The sequence below is a fragment of the Phyllobates terribilis genome, unplaced genomic scaffold (assembly GCF_046119375.1).
Source record: "Phyllobates terribilis strain yellow unplaced genomic scaffold, ASM4611937v1 Scaffold_796__1_contigs__length_659822, whole genome shotgun sequence".
Classification (NCBI taxonomy): domain Eukaryota; kingdom Metazoa; phylum Chordata; class Amphibia; order Anura; family Dendrobatidae; genus Phyllobates; species Phyllobates terribilis.
The window spans coordinates 469,198-489,912 of NW_027363556.1; the positions used below are offsets into that span (position 1 = coordinate 469,198).

Consider the following 20,715-nt stretch of genomic DNA (forward strand, 5'->3'; position numbering starts at 1 on the left):
AGCCAACAAGAGTCTCCTCTCACCTGGTGATGTCAGAGGCCGGAGCTCCTCCATCATCACCTCCTGGTACCGATCCTGGTGTCCTTCTAGATACTCCCACTCCTCCATGGAGAGATAGACAGCGATGTCCTCACACCTTATAGGAACCTGACAACAACGACACCGTCATCACCCAGAATCCTCCAGTGCTGTCCTGTATAATGTCCCAGCAGTCACCTCTCCGCTCATCACCCAGAATCCTCCAGTGCTGTCCTGTATAATGTCCCAGCAGTCACCTCTCCAGTCATCACCCAGAATCATCCAGTGCCATCCTGTATAATGTCCCAGCAGTCACCTCTCCGCTCATCACCCAGAATCCTCCAGTGCTGTCCTGTATAATGTCCCAGCAGTCACCTCTCCGGTCATCACCCAGAATCCTCCAGTGCCATCCTGTATAATGTCCCAGCAGTCACCTCTCCGCTCAGCAGCTCAATCATCTTGTTGCTGAGCTCTAGGATCTTCTTCTTCTTCCTTCTCTCATGTATCGGGGGGTGCGGGGGAGGCTGTGTTATGGGGTCCGGGCTCCGCCCTCCTGACTCCTGGAGATGGATGATGGGAGTCACACCCTCCCCCGGTGTCTTCCTCACTATTGTGTAATCCTGTGTATGGAGAGAGACACTTAGAGAGAAGAATTCCTTCCCGACTCCAGATCTGACAATCAGTAAAAATCCCGGGATCAATAACCGTCTCCAGTAATCTGGGGCCATAACCTGGAATATTATTACACTCAGGACAGACATCCAGGCCCCTCTACAGCTCTTATAGGGAATCCCCATGACAACTCCTCCTGGCAGAGAGCTGCACACAATCACTGCTCTTACAGTAAAGAATCCTTCTCTTCCTCTTCTGGATTTCCTCTTCCCGATGTCGGACTTGTTACATAACACAATAAAGCTGATAGAAATGTAGAGGAGTTACCTCTCCGCTCAGCAGGGAGATGATCTCCAGGGTGAAGTGTAATAATCTTCTGGTGGTCTCGTCCTCGTCCATCCTCGGGGGGTCATTCAGGAGAAGGAGTGATGAACACTGGATCAGCTGGAGGGATCTCGTCCTGCCGGCGTCTTTACAATAAAAGGAGAAGATGAAAATAGAGGACAACAACATTTGCGATACATTCCTGCTAATCGTTATTGGCACCTGTCAGCAGGATTGTGCTCAGTAAACTACATACACTGTCAGGAGGGCGACATTACACTGATTAATATGACACCTTGGTTGATGAAATCCGTCTTGTGGTTCTTGTGTAATCTTTACTTTCAGTTTGGAGATAATGATATGCTCGTGCTCCGGTGCAGCCTATGGGGGGCGCTCTATCTGGGTTTCTGCTTACATATTCATCTGTATGCTCTTATGACAGCTCACTTATCGTTCACTGACCTGCCTCCTATTTTACATAATGCATCTAGTAGTGCGTGGCTAGGTAAAATAGGAGGCAGGTCAGTGAAGGCACAGTGAGCTGCCATAAGAGCATACAGGTGAATATGTAATCAGAGCACCAGATAGAGCGCCCCCCACAGGTCGCCCTGGAGCACGAGCATATCATTATCTCCAAACTGAAAGTAAAGATTACACAAGAACCACAGGACGGATTTCATCAAAAAAGGTATCATTTTAATCAGTGTAATGTCGCCTACCTGACAGTCTATGTAGTTTACTAAGCACAATCCTGCTGACAGGTGCGCTTTAAGTACATAATGTGGAATATCTCCTGAAAAAAATGAATAAAGTGAAACAGTTTTTTGTATAGAGACTCATGTTAAATACAAAAGAGCAAATGATAATTTAAAACAAAAACCAATGGGAGGGAAAAATAGAAAAATCTGAAGCTTTCTGTGTCACTGGTATTTCCACCTTTACCTTAATTTAGTATGGAAACACATTTTGACTCACCTGTGGTAAATCACAAAAGAGATTCTCCTTTGATTGTCAGTGCCCATGTGACAAGAATTAGCCAATGAATGATGACTTCAGTGTTTTAAAAAGCCACATGGTAGGCCCCGTTCCTTTGTCACAATGGTGAAGACAAAGGAGCTGCCTGAGGACATCAGAACTGCTATTAGCAAACACAAGACTTCCAAAGGGTAGAAGGCCATCTCCAAAAACCTTGGTATCCCAGTTTCAACAGTGCGCAATGTCATTAATAAGTTTGCCAAGCATGGAACCATCAAGAACCTCCCTGGAAAGAGGAAAATTGGCAAAAGAGGTCTTCAAAGATTGGTGGAAATAGTGGAAAAAAACCATCACGTCAAACATCCAAATACCTGAAGGCCAACCTGGAATAGTCTGGGGTCATGGTTAAAGCAAGTACCATACGCCGCACACTAAACCAAGCAGAGCTTTATGGGCGAAGGCCAAGGAAGAAACCATTGCTGAATAAAAGACATAAAAAGGAACGACTGATCTTTGCCAAAGAGTACTTTGACAAGCCTCAATCCTTCTGGGAAAATGTTCTGTGGACAGATGAAACAAAAATAGAGCTTTTTGGCAATGCAAAGCAACAGTTTGTTTACAGACGACGCAATGAAGGTTATATAAGGAAAGAAAATCCCGGCACTCACGTGTTAATGATTAATTTGTTTATTCCACAACTCACAATGTGAGTTGTGGAATAAACAAATTAATCATCAACATGTGAGTGCCGGGATTTGCTTTTCCCAGAAACACTGTTTTCCACGTGCACCACCCCAGCTGTACGGAGTGCTGACTACATTCTTTTGATATAAGGAAAGAAAACCTTACCAACACTTAAGCATAGTGGAGGATCCACAATACTGTGGGGTTGCATTGCAGCATCTGGTACTGGAGGCCTTGACCATATCACAGGAATCATGAAATCTAAGAATTATCAAGAGGTTTTAGAGCGAAATTGTTATGATCTGCAACAAGTACTAAGCAAAGATAGGGGAAAGCTGTCCCTACAGTAAGACTAAGCTGAATCCCTACGATGTAGCAGGCAGCCTGTTCCTAGTGAACAGACCTGCCTTAGTCCTCGGCTAGTCAGAACGAAGACCTATAGAATAAAGGGAGGGGTCCCTAAAAGAACTAAGGACTGGGACAAAAATGGGACACCTCCTAAACAGAGAAGTTGTTGCAGAACACAAAAAGACAAACTGACAAAAATGTACTAGAGGTCCCAGAGGACCAAGCGAACTTGATAGAGAAACGCACCGAAGCACCAGGCTAGAGAAACAGTCAAACACTGAAGTCCAGCACAGCCACAAGGGCGGAGCTGGAATATAAAGGCAGATGGTCACATGACCGCAAAACACAAGATGGAAAAAACAAACAGGAGGGTTCTAACAGAAATGTCCTACCCAGTGAAAGAAAATTTGGTTTGAGTCAAAGATCATGGGTCCTCCAGCAAGACAATGACCCAAAGCACATATCCAAAAGGGTTGAAAAAGAAAAAACATGGACTGTTTTATAATGGCCAGCAACGAGTCCAGACCTCAATCCCACTGAAAATCTTTGGGGTGAGGTGAAATCTGCCGTTGGGAAAAAGAACCTGCAAACATTCAAGAGCTCGAACAAACTGCAAAGGAAGAGCGGGAGAAAATCCCAGCTGAGAAGTGCAAGAAGCTTATAGATGGCTACAAGAAATGTTTGGAGGCCGTCAGCAATGCCAAAGGGTGTGCAACCAAGTATTAATTACTTGAAGAACAGAGGGGAATTGGGTAAAGGAATAGTCAGCTCACCCAACGTTGATTAGCAGTCTTCATCTGTAAGGCAGCGTGCGGAGCCGTCCCAGTCTCGGACGTGGAGACAAACAGCAGAAAATAGAATAGAATATCTATGGATCTCTTTTGGTGACTTGCTACTACAGTTTCTAATGTGATCAATAAACTTTGCTTTTTATATTTTTGGCTACCGCTGGAGGATGTTCTTGTTTTTCTGCCAAGTATTAATTAGGGGTTTAGGGGGGCCTTTATTGCTGCACATGCTGTTTATTCGGTTTCTTCTTTGAAACTGCCACATGGAGGTTAAACAATGTTCTATTGTTGTATTACTTTGGACCACCAATTAAAAAAATCCTAAGGATATACTGTAACTTTCATTATTTCTGAAGATATTGTACAGGCCATGGAAAAAATGAAGGGATGCCAATAATGGTGATCAGCAATGCAGAAGTCAAACTATTTGACCAAGTTGGATTTAAGAAAACCCAGCGTGGGCTTTTATTTTGGGAGTGATCTGCAGGTGGCAGTGGGGCGGTCCACTCCCTCCTGCCGAGTCTTACAAGTGGCTCATGGCTACAGAATCCATTAAAAAGCCTTCATCAAAGGTTTGGGTGTGTCAGTGGTTTGTTTCCTAAGCTGCAGAGCAGGAGGCGCTGTACAATGCAGCCTGGGTGAAGGCGCAACAAAGGCTGGTGAAGGCAACGTAACTGGCGCACCCAAGTGAAACGGCGGCAGGTTTACACGTTCAAAAGTGACCAAAACATCAGCCAGAAAGCATTGGTACTGAGATGTGGTCTGTGGTCCCCACCTGCAGAACCACTCCTTTATTGAGGGTGTCTTGATAATTGCCAATAATTTCCATCTATTGTCTATTCCATTTGCACAACAGCATGTGAAATTGATTGTCAATCAGTGTTGCTTCCTTAGTGGACAGTTTGATTTCACAGAAGTTTGATTCACTGGCAGTTATATTCTGTTGTTTAAGTGTTCCCTTTATTTTTTTGAGCAGTGTGTATACCAGTGATTAGCTGCAGAGCATTGCAAGTAACATGGAAATACAATGCAGATTTCAGAAGAGATAACAAGTAGCAGAGGAGTGAGATATTAATATCACGGGGGGAGGAAATGTGTAAGATGGTGACCAGGACGGTCATGCGCCTCTTCCCTCTTTCTGCACATATTGCTGTACCCTGTGTTTATATATGAGTATGTATGTGACCTAATGTCTGATGTGTTAGTTATAGGGTGAGTATATATAGAGTATTAGATTAGGTGCTGCATGTTAGCAGACATTTCAATTCATATATATTCAGCTCTGGCTCAGGATAGCACGCGTGCTGGGTCATGCGTGCAACAGACTAAGTGCAATAGCTTAAAGTGCTTTTAATAAGCAGTTATACAATGGCAGTTGGACAGGGCAGGAGACAGGTAAGGTGCATAAGATATTCATACAAACATGCTGCTTCTTGGTCAGTTGTATTGCATTATGCATTAGTCATAGCAATCTGCCTCTTACTTGTTTTAACTTCTGCTTTCTCGTCCGCCCTTTAACACATTCTGTGCACTCTCTCCATATCCACCCCTCCCTTCTCCCCTCTCTCATGTATAACTCTGAGGCTCTACTGACATTTCTCACCCACTCCAAACCATCCACTACCTCCATACAGCACTCAAAATGTTCATACAAATCATTGCACCACCTGCTCTTTCTCTTTTTTTCTCCTTCTCCTAGTCGCTGGCGACATCTCCCCCAACCCTGGGCCTCCCTGCACTAGCATATACTCTCCTCCAGCTGCATATAGAAATCCTGCTAATCTTAGTAACATTCAGTGCTTGCCCTCTCCTATTGCTTTCATTGTGCTCTCTGGAACACACGGTCTGTGTGTAACAAACTAACTTACATTCACGATTTTTTCCTCAGCAATTCCCTTCACCTTCTGGCTATTACAAAAATCTGGATCCAGCATTCAGACACCACCGCAGCTGCTGCTCTCTCATTTGGTGGGCTAAAATTTTCACATACGGCCAGACCTGAGAATAGACAGGGTGGAGGTGTTGGTTTGCTCCTTTCACCACAATGTGCTTTCCAGGTCATCCCCCCAGTTCCCTCACTTATGTTTCCTTCCTTTGAAGTCCACACCGTCAGACTCCGCAAACCCTTCTCCCTGTGAGTGGCGGTTGTGTATTGCCCTCCAGGCTCCTCCCACCAGTTCCTGGATCACTTTGCCACCTGGCTTCCTCACTTTCTATCCTGTGACATCCCCACCCTCATCATGGGAGACATCCCCATCAATGATCTCCTCTCCCAATCTGCCTCTCATAGGTTACTAACTCTTCTACACATGAAGACGGGAATACTCTGGACCTGGTTTTCTCCTGTCTATGCTCGCTGCATGACTTTACTAACTCCCCTCTCCTGCTCTTGGACCACAACCTTCTTTCCTTCTCTGTCAAGAACTGTCTCCTTACCCGGGACACCCCCACTTACCACACTTCTAGGAATACACGTGCCATTAATACCCAGCAGCTTATGGACAATCTCCACACATCTTCAGCCCCCATCTCCTCCCTCTCCTGTCCAAACTTGGCATTGTCACACTACAATAATACACTGAAGAGCGCCCTAGATGAAGCAGCACCTTCTACATGCAGAAAGACCCGACACAGACAACGGCAGCCCTGGCACACAATGCAAACACGCTTTCTTCAGCGTTGCTCAAGGTGTGCTGAGCGTCAGTGGAGAAAATCTCTTTTAGCAGCGGACTTCATCCACTATAAATTCATGCTCAAAAGCTATAACTCTGCCCTTCATCTGGCCAACAATCCTACTTCACCACCCTCATCACTTCACTGTCCAACAATCCAAAACGACTTTTTGAAACCTTAAACTCCCTCCTGAAACCTAATGCACAGGCCCCCACCACCAACCTCAGCGGTGAGGATCTGGCCATTTATTTCCTAGAAAAAATCAACCACATCCATCAGGACAACTCAGCCCAATCTCCTCAGTGCCTGGATCCCCTTCCCTGCCGCACTTCAAGCTCACTAGTCATCTTTGAGCCTGTTACAGAAGAAGTTACCCAGCTCCTCACTTCTTCTCAACCTGCAACCTGCAACAGTGACCCCATTCCTTCACATCTGCAGTCTCTCTCACCGGTGATCACCACTCACCTGACTAAAATATTTAACCTCTCTCTTTCTTCAGGTATCTTTCCCTCATTTAAACACGCCATCATAACCCCTTTACTTAAAAAGCCATCCCTGGACCAGAACTGCGCTGCTAACTACAGACCTGTCTCTAATCTTCCTTTCATCTCTAAACTCCTGGAACGCCTGGTCCACTCCCGTCTAATCCGCTATCTCTCAGATAACTCTCTCCTCGACCCTCTACAATCTGGTTTCCGCTCCTTACACTCCACTGAAACTGCCCTCACTAAAGTCTCTAATGATCTACTAACAGCTAAATCCAAAGGTCACTGCTCCCTGCTGATTCTCCTGGATCTCTCTGCCGCATTTGACATTGTGGATCACCAGCTCCTCCTCACTATGCTCCACTCTATAGGCCTCAAGGACACTGTTCTCTCCTGGTTCTCCTCCTACCTCTCTGACCGCTCCTTCATTGTATCTTTTTCCGGCTCCTCTTCCTCTCCTCGTCCCCTTACTATCGGAGTTCTGCAGGGCTCAGTCCTAGGCCCCCTCGTCTTCTCTCTATACACTGCCCCTATTGGACAAACAATCAGCAGATTTGGGTTTCAGTATCATCTCTATGCTGACGACACCCAATTATACAGTTCTTCCTCTTACATCACCCCTACCCTAATACAAAACATCAAGGATTGTCTGTCCGCTGTCTCTAACATCATGTCCTCCCTCTATCTTAAACTGAATCTCTCTAAAACTGAACTTCTTGTGTTTCTCCCCTCTACTAACCCAACTCTACCTAACATCGAAATTACCTTGGAGGGTTCAACCATAACCCCCAAGCAGCACGCCCGCTGCCTTGGGGTCATATTCGACACTAACCTTTCCTTTACTCCCCATACCCGATCACTCACTCACTCTTAAAAACATCTCCAGAATCCGACCTTTTCTCACCTTTGAAACTGCTAAAACTCTTACTGTCGCTCTTATTCACTCTCGTCTGGACTACTGCAACTCTCTTCTGATCGGTCTCCCTCTTACCAAACTTTCTCCTCTCCAATCCGTCCTGAATGTTGCAGCCGGGGTCGTATTTCTGTCCAGCCGCTTCACCGATGCATCCATCTTGTGCCAGTCATTACACTGATTGCCCATAAGCTACATTGTCCAATATAAACTCATCGCTCTCACCCAAAAAGCTCTCCACAGTTCTGTACCGCCTTACATCTCCTCTCTCATCTCTGCCTATCGCCCTACACGTGCCCTCCGTTCTACAAATGACCTAAGACTAACATCCCTCATAATCTGAACCTCGCACCTCTGTCTCCAAAACGTCTCTCGTGCTGCGCCAGTTCTCTGGAATGCTCTACCTCAGACGATCCGACTGATGCCTAGCCCCCATGTCTTCAAGCGCGCTTTAAAAACCCATCTCTTTAAACAAGCCGACCACCTCAACTACTCAGTAAACTAACTTTCCCCTGTTCCCTCCTTCTAAATATTATTCAGAATCTGTTCCCTACTCTTCATCTGTCTCCACACCCTCCATGCACAAGATAACTGCACTCAATACTTGATTATTGCACTTATACATACGGGCTGATGACCGGATCATGCAGCTTTATATGAAAATCCCTATTTATTATAATTGTCAGACCTGAAATAACAAGCACGTTGCACCTACTGCGTCCCCCCATTCCCTTGTAGATTGTAAGCATGTGAGCGGCCGGACCCTCGCTCCAATGTAACTGTTTAAACTGTCTTAGGCTGGGTGCCCACGTAGAGTTTTTCAAGCGTTTATGCTGCGGAATTTCCGCAGCATAAACGCTTGTGAAACGCTAGGTAATCCGCACCCCATGGTCCCCAAGGGGATTCCGCATGTTCTATGCACATGCTGCGGATTTTTCAGCAGCGTTTATGCTGCGTACAAAAATCTGCAGCATGTCATTTAATTTTGCGGAAGCGCAGCGGAACTCCCGCCATTGATTTGCATTGAAACGCATAGAAACCGCGACTGTACATTTGTACAAGCGGCTTCTATGCGTCTCTATGTGCGGATGGTACCCAGTTCTGGAGGAGATGAGACTCTCATCCAGACCTGGGTACCATTGTACCTGTAAAAAAAGAATAAAATAACAAATAAAGTTTATACTCACATTTCCGGAGGCTTTTCTCTGAATGCCGGCATCGCTTGAGGACCTGCGGTGACGTCACAGTCATGTGACCACAGGCCCTTCACCGCTCTGTCTCGCGATATGCCGGCAGCCGGGAACCAGACAGGAACGAGCGCTGCTGCCACGCCGGGGCCTCGGGGGTGAGTATAGCTTTATTTGTTTTAATTTTTACGGTTCACACTGTATAAATCCATGCTGTTTGCTGTTTGCATGGATTTATACAGTGTGACCTAGTTGTCAAGCACTTTCCAAGTGATGCTATCACCTGGAAAGCGCTTGTCAGTCCGCATACAGAAACACATGTGTTAACGCACGTGGGTACGCATGTGAATCCGCATGTATTCTGCAGGAAAAACGCATGCACAATCTGCATGCATTTTTTCTGCCAGGGAGATGCAGAAATGCTGCAGAAATTTTCTGCTTCATTTCTGCATCGTGGGCACATAGCCTTACCTTGTATTGAATTTATTGTCTGTACATGTCCCCGCTTAATTGTAAAGTGCTGCGGAATATGTTGGCGCTATATAAATAAAACATTATTATTATTATTAGGAATTGGGTACAGTGTAGTGGTGAACGCAATAGTTTAGGGTAGAAACAGTTAATGTGTTCAGCAATAGCTGCAGAGCAGGAGGAGCCGGGGTAGTTACCAGGAGGTTTAGTGACTGCAGCAGGGGAGTAACGGGGAAGTCTGCCCAGCAACCGAAGGAGGATTGGTGATTGGCCCAGTCAAAAGGGGAGGAGATTAGGCCAGGGCGGAGTAACGGTTTTTCCTGTCAGTTAGTTCTGAGGGAGGGATGTGACAGAGCAGTAGCTGGAGGTCCAGGGGGCACAGAAACCAGGTCCGACCAGCAGCAGAGGGACGTTAGTCAGGAACTCTAAAACGACTTTCCCTTAATGTTCGGGGCCTACGGTCCACAGGAGTCAGCAGAGTAACTTGTCTCAAAATCTTCCCAGAAGGGGAAGTCGGACGGGGAATAGTACAGAGGAAATGGAACGGGACTCTAAAAACTGCGAGGGTCTCAGAGGCCAAAGAGGTCGACTATGGAAGGGACATCTCAGGAGAAACAGACGGTGAATATTAACATATGCTGTGCAATGAACTGTGAACCTGGAAAAGGATGCGCCCAATACTGCGTGTTCCCTCATGGTGAAGTTGGACTGTTAAGTAAAGATCTTTTTTATAAAGCGGAGTGGAAGTCCCCTATCGTGTGTGCGGCGGTTACTGAAGAGGAAAACCCGAAGACGGCAGAGATCTGCGACCAAAACGTGAGTGTTCTGCACCACACGCACAGCACAGGAGAATGGGGACATTTGTCTTTGTCAGGGAGCCAGGGTGTAGGAACACAACAGTCCCTCGCCACTACTACCACCCTCACAAAAAATGCATAGGCCTGATGTAATCCCAAGGAATCAAGAAGGTGTAGCTACAGTCACCACTGGCAGCACTGTGAGCGACAGCTGTAACTGCGCCCCGACACTGAGTGACAGTCGCTCTGTACTGATGCACTGCTTAGCCGGCTGTCAGTCTCAGTCCCGGGCGCAGTTACAGACGCCGCTCAGTGCTGCGTACGGTGACTGTAGCTGCGTTGGCGCCTGCATGACAGAAAGCCGGCGGCTACCGGGTGCCGCACACTCAGTACAGCGGCCGGGCACCTCCCTAATGCTATTAACCAGCAGATTAACCCCATATGTGCATGTTACTGGCGATATCCAACCAGACAGGTTCCCTGTAAGGAACAATACACAATAAATGTAAATCACTACAAATCTGAGACCTCAGAGACGTGTAACATCTTATTCTGGTCGTGTCCGATACCAAACTCCTTCTATTCCCCCCTAACATGTAGACTGTGAGCAGGGCCCTCCCTTATATTGTACCATACTGATACCGGGGGGGACATCACCAGAGTAACCACACAGTGTGGGACGTCGGATCAGGGGACAGAGGACCCCATCAGTCACCAGAACAGGAGTCCTGAGACCCCAAAAAGCTCAGGAGGAACAACCCTTCATAGCCCTCATTACTAATCGGCCATTATGTCATGAAGAGATGAATCTTCCTAATATTTCTTCTGCTGTCGCCTTATGAGGCTTCATTGTCCTCCAAACACAATCGGAAATCTGCTGATTTATCCACAGAATGTAAAATCAAACGCTGCGGACAATCACTTTCCTGTGTGAGCAATGGGGGAGGGGAGCGGAGAAGACGAGACAGGGAGGGAGCGAGAACAGCAGCACAAGAGTCACATGTACAAGGCAAAAAAGAGAAGAGCCGAAAATGGGAGATTCATCATTACACGTCATCTACAGCGAACCTGGTGTAAGAGGCCGGAGCTCCTCCATCATCACCTCCTGGTACTGATCCTGGTGTTCTTCTAGATACTCCCACTCCTCCATGGAGAGATAGACAGCGACGCCCTGACACCTTATAGGAACCTGACAACAACGACACCGTCATCACCCAGAATCCTCCAGTGCCGCTTTATAATGTCCCAGCAGTCACCTCTCCGGTCATCACCCAGAATCCTCCAGTGCCGTCCTGTATAATGTCCCAGCAGTCACCTCTCCGGTCATCACCCAGAATCCCCCAGTGCTGTCCTGTATAATGTCCAAGCAGTCACCTCTCCGCTCATCACCCAGAATCCTCCAATGCTGTCCTGTATAATCTCCCAACAGTCACCTCTCCGGTCATCACCCAGAATCCCCCAGTGCTGTCCTGTATAATGTCCCAGCAGTCACCTCTCCGCTCATCACCCAGAATCCTCCAATGCTGTCCTGTATAATGTCCCAGCAGTCACCTCTCCGCTCATCACCCAGAATCCTCCAGTGCCGTCCTGTATAATGTCCCAGCAGTCACCTCTCCGGTCATCACCCAGAATCCCCCAGTGCTGTCCTGTATAATGTGCCAGCAGTCACCTCTCCGCTCATCACCCAGAATCCTCCAGTGCTGTCCTGTATAATGTCCCAGCAGTCACCTCTCCGCTCATCACCCAGAATCCTCCAGTGCTGTTCTGTAAAACGTCCCAGCAGTCACCTCTCCGGTCATCACCCAGAATCCTTCAGTGCTGTCCTGTATAATGTCCCAGCAGACACAGTGCTGTCCTGTATAATGTCCCAGCAGTCACCTCTCGGGTCATCACCCAGAATCCTCCAGTGCTGTCCTGTATAATGTCCCAGCAGTCACCTCTCTGGTCATCACCCAGAATCCTCCAGTGCTGTCCTGTATAATATCCCAGCAGTCACCTTTCTACTCATCACCCAGAATCCTCCAGTGCTGTCCTGTATAATGTCCCAGCAGTCACCTCTGCGCTCATCACCCAGAATCCTCCAGTGCTGCCCTGTATAATGTCCCAGCAGTCACCTCTCGGGTCATTACCCAAAATCCTCCAGTGCTGTCCTGTATAATGTCCCAGCAGTCACCTCTCGGGTCATCACCCAGAATCCTCCAGTGCTGTCCTGTATAATGTCCCAGCAGTCACCTCTCGGGTCATCACCCAGAATCCTCCAGTGCTGTCCTGTATAATGTCCCAGCAGTCACCTCTCGGGTCATCACCCAGAATCCTCCAGTGCTGTCCTGTATAATGTCCCAGCAGTCACCTCTCTGGTCATCACCCAGAATCCTCCAGTGCTGTCCTGTATAATGTCCCAGCAGTCACCTCTCCGCTCATCACCCAGAATCCTCCAGTGCTATCCTGTATAATGTCCCAGCAGTCACCTCTCTGGTCATCACCCAGAATCCTCCGGTGCCGTCCTGTATAATGTCCCAGCAGTCACCTCTCCAGTCATCACCCAGAATCCTCCAGTGCTGTCCTGTATAATGTCCCAGCAGTCACCTCTCGGGTCATCACCCAGAATCCTCCAGTGCTGTCCTGTATAATGTCCCAGCAGTCACCTCTCGGGTCATCACCCAGAATCCTCCAGTGCTGTCCTGTATAATGTCCAGCAGTCACCTCTCGGGTCATCACCCAGAATCCTCCAGTGCTGTCCTGTATAATGTCCCAGCAGTCACCTCTCTGCTCATCACCCAGAATCCTCCAGTGCTGTCCTGTATAATGTCCCAGCAGTCACCTCTCCGCTCATCACCCAGAATCCTCCAGTGCTATCCTGTATAATGTCCCAGCAGTCACCTCTCTGGTCATCACCCAGAATCCTCCGGTGCCGTCCTGTATAATGTCCCAGCAGTCACCTCTCCAGTCATCACCCAGAATCCTCCAGTGCTGTCCTGTATAATGTCCCAGCAGTCTCCTACCGGGTCATCACCCAGAATCCTCCAGTGCTCCAGTGCTGTCCTGTATAATGTCCCAGCAGTCACCTCTCGGGTCATCACCCAGAATCCTCCAGTGCTGTCCTGTATAATGTCCCAGCAGTCACCTCTCGGGTCATCACCCAGAATCCTCCAGTGCTGTCCTGTATAATGTCCCAGCAGTCACCTCTCGGGTCATCACCCAGAATCCTCCAGTGCTGTCCTGTATAATGTCCCAGCAGTCACCTCTCTGGTCATCACCCAGAATCCTCCAGTGCTGTCCTGTATAATGTCCCAGCAGTCACCTCTCCGCTCATCACCCAGAATCCTCCAGTGCTATCCTGTATAATGTCCCAGCAGTCACCTCTCTGGTCATCACCCAGAATCCTCCGGTGCCGTCCTGTATAATGTCCCAGCAGTCACCTCTCCAGTCATCACCCAGAATCCTCCAGTGCTGTCCTGTATAATGTCCCAGCAGTCACCTCTCGGGTCATCACCCAGAATCCTCCAGTGCTGTCCTGTATAATGTGCCAGCAGTCACCTCTCGGGTCATCACCCAGAATCCTCCAGTGCTGTCCTGTATAATGTCCCAGCAGTCACCTCTCGGGTCATCACCCAGAATCCTCCAGTGCTGTCCTGTATAATGTCCCAGCAGTCACCTCTCTGGTCATCACCCAGAATCCTCCAGTGCTGTCCTGTATAATGTCCCAGCAGTCACCTCTCCGCTCATCACCCAGAATCCTCCAGTGCTATCCTGTATAATGTCCCAGCAGTCACCTCTCTGGTCATCACCCAGAATCCTCCGGTGCCGTCCTGTATAATGTCCCAGCAGTCACCTCTCCAGTCATCACCCAGAATCCTCCATTGCTGTCCTGTATAATGTCCCAGCAGTCACCTCTCTGGTCATCACCCAGAATCCTCCATTGCTGTCCTGTATAATGTCCCAGCAGTCACCTCTCCAGTCATCACCCAGAATCCTCCAGTGCTGTCTTGTATAATGTCCCAGCAGTTACCTCTCCGGTCATCACCCAGAATCCTCCAGTGCTGTCCTGTATAATGTCCCAGCAGTCACCTCACTGGTCATCACCCAGAATCCTCCAGTGCCGTCCAGTATAATGTCCCAGCAGTCACCTCTCCGCTCAGCAGCTCAATCATCTTGTTGCTGAGCTCTAGCATCTTCCTCTTCCTCTCATGTATCGGGGGGTGCGGGGGAGGCTCTGTGATGGGGTCTGGGCTCCGCCCTCCTGACTCCTGGAGATGGATGATGGGAGTCACACCCTCCCCCGGTGTCTTCCTCACTATTGTGTAATCCTGTGTATGGAGAGAGACACTTAGGGAGAAGAATTCCTTCCCGACTCCAGATCTGACAATCAGTAGAAATCCCGGGATCAATAACCGTCTCCAGTAATCTGGGGCCATAACCTGGAATATTATTACACTCAGGACAGACATCCAGGCCCCTCTACAGCTCTTATAGGGAATCCCCATGACAACTCCTCCTGGCAGAGAGCTGCACACAATCACTGCTCTTACAGTAAAGAATCCTTCTCTTCCTCCTCTGGATTTCCTCTTCCCGATGTCGGACTTGTTACATAACACAATAAAGCTGATAGAAATGTAGAGGAGTTACCTCTCCGCTCAGCAGGGAGATGATCTCCAGGGTGAAGTGTAATAATCTTCTGGTGGTCTCGTCCATCCTCGGGGTCATTCAGGAGAAGGAGGGATGAACACTGGATCAGCTGGAGGGATCTCGTCCTGCCGGCGTCTTCATGATAAAGGAGAAGATGGAGATCACAGGGGACGATATAACGACAATCACTGAATTCTGCCCCAAATATCCGACATTTATCAGGAAGAATCTGGAGGAAAAGCCACAAACTCCACCGCGACCTCCTCCACCGACCTGACCGCTCATTATCAGCCTCGTAGGAGGACGGTCACCATGGTAACTACACCGCCAGCGGGGGCGGTCACTGTGGTAACTACACCTCCAGCGGGGGTCGGTCACCGTGGTAACTCCACCTCCAGCGGGGGACGGTCACTGTGGTAACTCCACCTCCAGCGGGGGGCGGTCACCGTGGTAACTCCACCTCCAGCGGAGGGCGGTCACCGTGGTAACTCCACCTCCAGCGGGGGACGGTCACTGTGGTAACTCCACCTCCAGCGGGGGGCGGTCACCGTGGTAACTCCACCTCCAGCGGGGGCGGTCACTGTGGTAACTCCACCTCCAGCGGGGGACGGTCACCGTGGTAACTCCACCTCCAGCGGGGGGGCGGTCACCGTGGTAACTCCACCTCCAGCGGGGGACGGTCACCGTGGTAACTACACCTCCAGTGGGGGACGGTCACCGTGGTAACTCCACCTCCAGCGGGGGCGGTCACCGTGGTAACTCCACCTCCAGCGGGGGCGGTGAGGTGAGGAGGAGCCGCTGCACATCCCCCATACAACACTGAGGAGCCGCAGTCACATGGAGCAGGAGCCTCCACAGGAACAGCTCTGATCTCACCCCACACTCTCCTCTCACAGATTCACCACAAACCCTCCCTGTAATCTCACCGGAATGGCGGGAAGCGGAAACCTGCTGCTGGCTGATACCAGAGAGCAAGAGCTGCGCACAACCAGGACGGAGCTGCTGCACTGAGAGCGGGAGGAGCTGTGGTGACGTCACCGCCATGTGATCAGGGGCCGGAGCTCAGGAGAGAAGTGGTGAAGGGCCTGTGATGACGTCACCGCCATGTGATCAGGGGGCGGAGCTTCGGTTGGTGATTGGCTCCGCAGTGTTTCCTCACAGACTGTAATGAGTCTATAAACTATAAAGTTATTATAATGGTGAAGGAGCTGTGATGAGGCTGCGGTCATGTGACAGTGATGACGTCACCGCAGCTCCTCCCCTCAGGGGTCATTGCCCCGCCCAGATCTGCAGGTGATCCCGGCGCAGTCGCTCCTCCGGCTCCTCCTCCCTCTGACGTCACATAGTGGCCGCTTTCTCCAGTGATGAGGATTTCTCTGCTCCCGGAGGTTCTGTAAGTCCAGTAGTCTCATCAGGTCCACATCTATAGTAAGTTCATCTGTTTCCCCAGTCAGGGCTCGCTCTCACTTCAATCTGATAAAACCCCAGACTGCGTCCGTACCCAGTAATCCTCGGATTCTCTGCTCTGCGGCGTTTTGTTTTCCAGCTCCGATCGGATCGCACGCACCCATATAATCTACCATCGCAGAGGCAGGAACCCCCCGTTCCAGTGGGGTAAGGAGCAAGCTGAGTCCTTTGAGGTGATGAAGGAGATCCTGACCGGTGAAGAGATCCCGACCGGTGAAGAGAGCCCGACCGGTGAAGAGATCCTGACCGGGGAAGAGATCCTGACCGGTGAAGAGATCCTGACCGGTGAAGAGATCCTGACCGGTGAAGAGATCCTGACCGGGGAAGAGATCCTGACCGGTGAAGAGATCCTGACCGGTGAAGAGATCCTGACCGGTGAAGAGATCCTGACCGGTGAAGAGATCCTGACCGGGGAAGAGATCCTGACCGGTGAAGAGATCCTGACTGGGGAAGAGATCCTGGCCTACCCTGACTACAGCCAACCGTTCCTGCTGTACACTGATGCCAGCAACGAGGGATTAGGAGCTGTGTTGAGTCAGAAGCAGAATGGCCGGGAGAAGGTGATCGCCTATGCCAGCAGGAAGCTCCGCCCGACCGAGAGGAACCCTGAGAACTATAGCTCCTTCAAGTTGGAGTTCCTGGCCCTGGTCTGGGCCATCACTGAACTATTCAAGCACTACCTGGCCTCCAGTAAGTTCACGGTTTACACTGACGACAACAACCCCCTGACACATCTAGAGACAGCCAAGTTGGGAGCCATGGAGCAACGTTGGATGGCCCGGCTGTCAAACTATCAGTTCACCATCAAGTACCGGGCAGGCCACAAGAACGCCAACGCCGATGCCCTATCCAGAATGCCTCACCAGTCGGACACTGAAGAAGAAGTGGATGACCTGGAGGAGATTGAGCTACCTGCTTTCCACAGAAATGGGATGGTCCACGAGCAGCGCACCTCCAGGAGGTATGGTGGTAAGACACTAAACCCTTTACCTCATCACAGTTGGAAGGAGACCCAGGACAGCGACCCGGTTGTCAGCCGTATCAAGAACTGATAACCCAGGAAGGTTCCTCCCTGGAGAAGGACGCTTCTCCACAAGCCAAGCAACTGTGGAATGAGAGAAGCCGGCTGTTCATCTATAGAGAGAAGCTGTGCCGAAGGTATGTTAACCCTAGGACCAATGAGATGGTATGGCAGATCGTAGTGCCCAGGACAGACATCCAGATGGTATTGGAGGCCTACCACGATCAAGCAGGGCACTTTGGCTGGAAGAAGCTGGAAACCCTCCTGAAGAGTCGGTTTTATTGGGTTGGAATGCGGAGTTCCATAGAGAGGTGGTGCCGGGATTGTGGACCCTGTAGCCTCAGAAGAAAAGACTACAGCAGCCAGAAAGCACCCCTGCAGTCCATCAAGACAACCCAGCCCCTGGAGATCGTCGCTCTGGACCATGTCAAGCTGTCACCTAGCAGGTCAGGCTACTCGTATGCACTGACCATGGTGGATCATTACTCCCAGTTCCTGGTGGTTGCCCCGTCAAGGATCTGATGGCAGAAACTGCAGCAAGGACTTTTCAAGAATACTTCTGCAGGCCCCATGGATACCCGGAAAAGGTGCTGACGGATCAAGGCCCTGCCTTTGAAGCCGAGCTGTTCAAAGAGTTTTGCCATCTGTATGGGTGTAAGAAGATCCGGACTACACCGTACACCGCCAGCCGCGACAAATCAGCGAGATTGGCGCCAAATTTAAACAACGCCCTGCTGACTGGTCGCGGCTGGTAGTCGTGACCAATCAGCGATATTGACGCCAAATTTAAACAACGGCTTGGTCACGGTTGCCGGCCGCGACCAATCAGCGATTTTGGCGCCAAATTTAAACAACGCTCTGCTGATTGGTCACGGCCATCGGCCGGCCACGACCAATCAGCGAGATTGACGCCAAATTTAAACAACGCTCTGCTGATTGGTAGCGGCCGCCAACCGCGACCAATTGGCGGGATTGGCGGCAAATTTAAACAAGCTCTGCTGATTGGTCGCGGCTGCCAGCCGGGAACAATCAGCGAGATTGGCGCCAAGTTTAAACAACGCCTTGCTGACTGGTTGCGGCCGCCAGCCGCGACCAATCAGCCAGATTGGCGCCAAATTTAAACAACGCTCTGCTGATTGGTGGCGACCGCGACCAATCAGCATTATTGGCGCCAAATTTAAACAACGCTCTGATTGGTCGCGGTCGCCGGCCGCAACCAATCAGCGATATTGACGCCAAATTTAAACACCGCTCTGCTGATTAGTCGCGACCGCCAGCTGCGAACAATCAGCGACACTGGCGCCAAATTTAAACACCGCTCTGCTGATTGGTCGCCGGCCGCAACCAATCAGCATTATTGGCGCGTTTTGCTGATAGGTCGCGGTCGTGACTAATCAGCGATTTAATCGCCAAATTTAAACAAGCTCTCCGGTCCTCACTAACACAGTTCGCTGATTGGTCGCGGCCGCCACCTGCAACCAATCACCGATATTGCCGCCAAATTTAAACACCGTTTTGCTGCTTGGTCACGGTTGCCGGCCGCGACGAATCAGCGATTTTGGCGGCAAATTTAAACACCGCTCTGCTAATTGCACCCGGTCGCCCGCATACATATTCTAGAATACCCGATGCGTTAGAATCGGGCCACCATCTAGTATATATATATATATATATATATATATATATATATATATATATAAGGACTCGGTGGCTGAGGACTGTGAGCAGCCCAAAAACTGTACATGTACATAGTTGCACTCCCTGGAGTGCCCCTTAGGTGACCACTGAACAAAACCCCATTTGGCGTGGCAGAAGACGTGGTCTGACCCTGGATCACTTATGCCCTGTAGCCACGCCCAGGGCCTACGTTGAGTGTTTTCAGGCAGGTCCCTCATGCTGCTCATCTTCACCAGTGAGATGGACACCAGTTAATGGATCTCACTGAGACTTTAAGAAGAGTGTGTTGTATATAAGAAAATGTATTATTGTATTATAATGTTACCGGTAATGTTCAAGAAAAGTGCCTCCCATAAAGGGAAGAAATGTTATTGTTTAACCTGTTTTTCCAAAAATGCTTCAGTCCAGGAGTACTGAGTTTTACTAGGGGGGGATGTGGCGCCCTGCTGCGCATTGGTGCCACAGAACCCAGAAGGGTGCATGGATGGACTTCTCCACAAGAGGCCCTCACACATTCACACACCTCCACCCTACCACCTTAGACAAGCAGAGGGAGCCCGTTAGGGATATGTATATAGGGAGGATGGAGCCAGGCAGCTCAGTTAGTTCAGAGTTGTTTAGAGATCAGTTAGACTGAGAGAGTCTGAGAGCGTGCTGACGCTCAGAGAGCAGCGAAGAGGCAGCAAGCTGGCTGCTGTGCTTAGGCGAGCAAAGGCCTACAGCACGTGTGAAGGCCTAGTGAGGGCCCTGAGTGTGGCTGAAGGTGAGAGGAGAAGGAAGAAGTAGTGAGGGGGCAGAGGAGCATACCAGGCTCACCCCGAGATATATACCGTACACCTGGTCCGTGCCTACAGGAACCCTTAATACCAAGTAGGAACCACCGGAACCCCTGGAGGACTACAGGTCCCAGGTTCACCAAATGCTGATTGCAGTACCAGGGCTAGGAGTCATGGAGGCCCCAGCGTCCAGGGAGAGTGATCTCCAAAGAGAAGGCCCTACCACCAGGTCAGCAGGTGCAAGGAGAGACAGTAACCAAGCTAGACCTAGTTCCAGGCAGGCCAGAAGCTTAGAGAGTGAAGCCACGGATCAGGAGGCCCTATACCCGCTCACTGGGGAGAGTCCAAAAGTGCGCCCTTCGTCCGGAGTACCCTGGATCGTGCCTGCAACATCACCAGTAAAGGTACTGAAGCTTACCCCCGTGTTAGTGTCCGTCTTTCCACCGGGACCGTCCTGCAGTCTCTCCCCTGCACCTCCATCCATTACACCCCACGCTGCCCTGGAGCTTGCTCTACCTGTGGAGAGCCACACCATCCTGCTGCTCTATCACCAGCTCCAGAAGACTGCTCCGCAGCGGCGGCTCCCCTTAGCCGCATTTCACAGGTGGCGTCGCGAACTTTCCAAATCCCCTATAAATCTATCCCCCTTTTTACTGACCGCCCTGGGTCACGGACCGGGCCAGCTACCGTGATATCCCCCAAGCAACCAGATGCCCGGCTGCCGAGTACCCCACGGCCCAGGGAGCGTGTCACATGCGAGAGGATCAGAGCATGGAGCACTGACATTCTGCTCCCGCTCACAGCAGAGCAGCAGCCGAGTGTCATTAGCAAATCGCATCGGGTGCTCTCACATCGCATACCGTACGCTAGTGG

The 20,715-nt window shown here is 50.0% G+C and overlaps 1 protein-coding gene across 1 annotated transcript; it reads right to left on the reverse strand.

Moving 5' to 3' along the window:
- Positions 1–388: 388 nt before the first annotated feature.
- Positions 389–15,032, reverse strand: LOC141240129 (uncharacterized). Its single transcript, XM_073668600.1, has 5 exons — positions 14,902–15,032; positions 14,403–14,582; positions 11,344–11,464; positions 958–1,100; positions 389–638 (listed from the first exon to the last, which is right to left on the reverse strand). Exons 1-5 carry the CDS (start codon positions 14,977–14,979, stop codon positions 405–407), a joined length of 756 nt encoding a protein of 251 aa, XP_073524701.1. The 5' UTR covers positions 14,980–15,032; the 3' UTR covers positions 389–404.
- Positions 15,033–20,715: the final 5,683 nt, after the last annotated feature.

Bases quoted from the DNA above. Each gene is read 5' to 3' on its own strand.
- LOC141240129 (XM_073668600.1), bottom strand. From the start codon at position 14,979: ATGACCCCGAGGATGGACGAGACCACCAGAAGATTATTACACTTCACC. The intron at 11,465-14,402 runs GTGACTGCTGGG...CGTTGTTGTCAG, and splicing joins TTGAGCTGCTGAGCGGAGAG to GTTCCTATAAGGTGTCAGGG. The intron at 1,101-11,343 runs GTTCGCTGTAGA...TTTATTGTAAAG, and splicing joins GCTCCGGCCTCTTACACCAG to ACGCCGGCAGGACGAGATCC.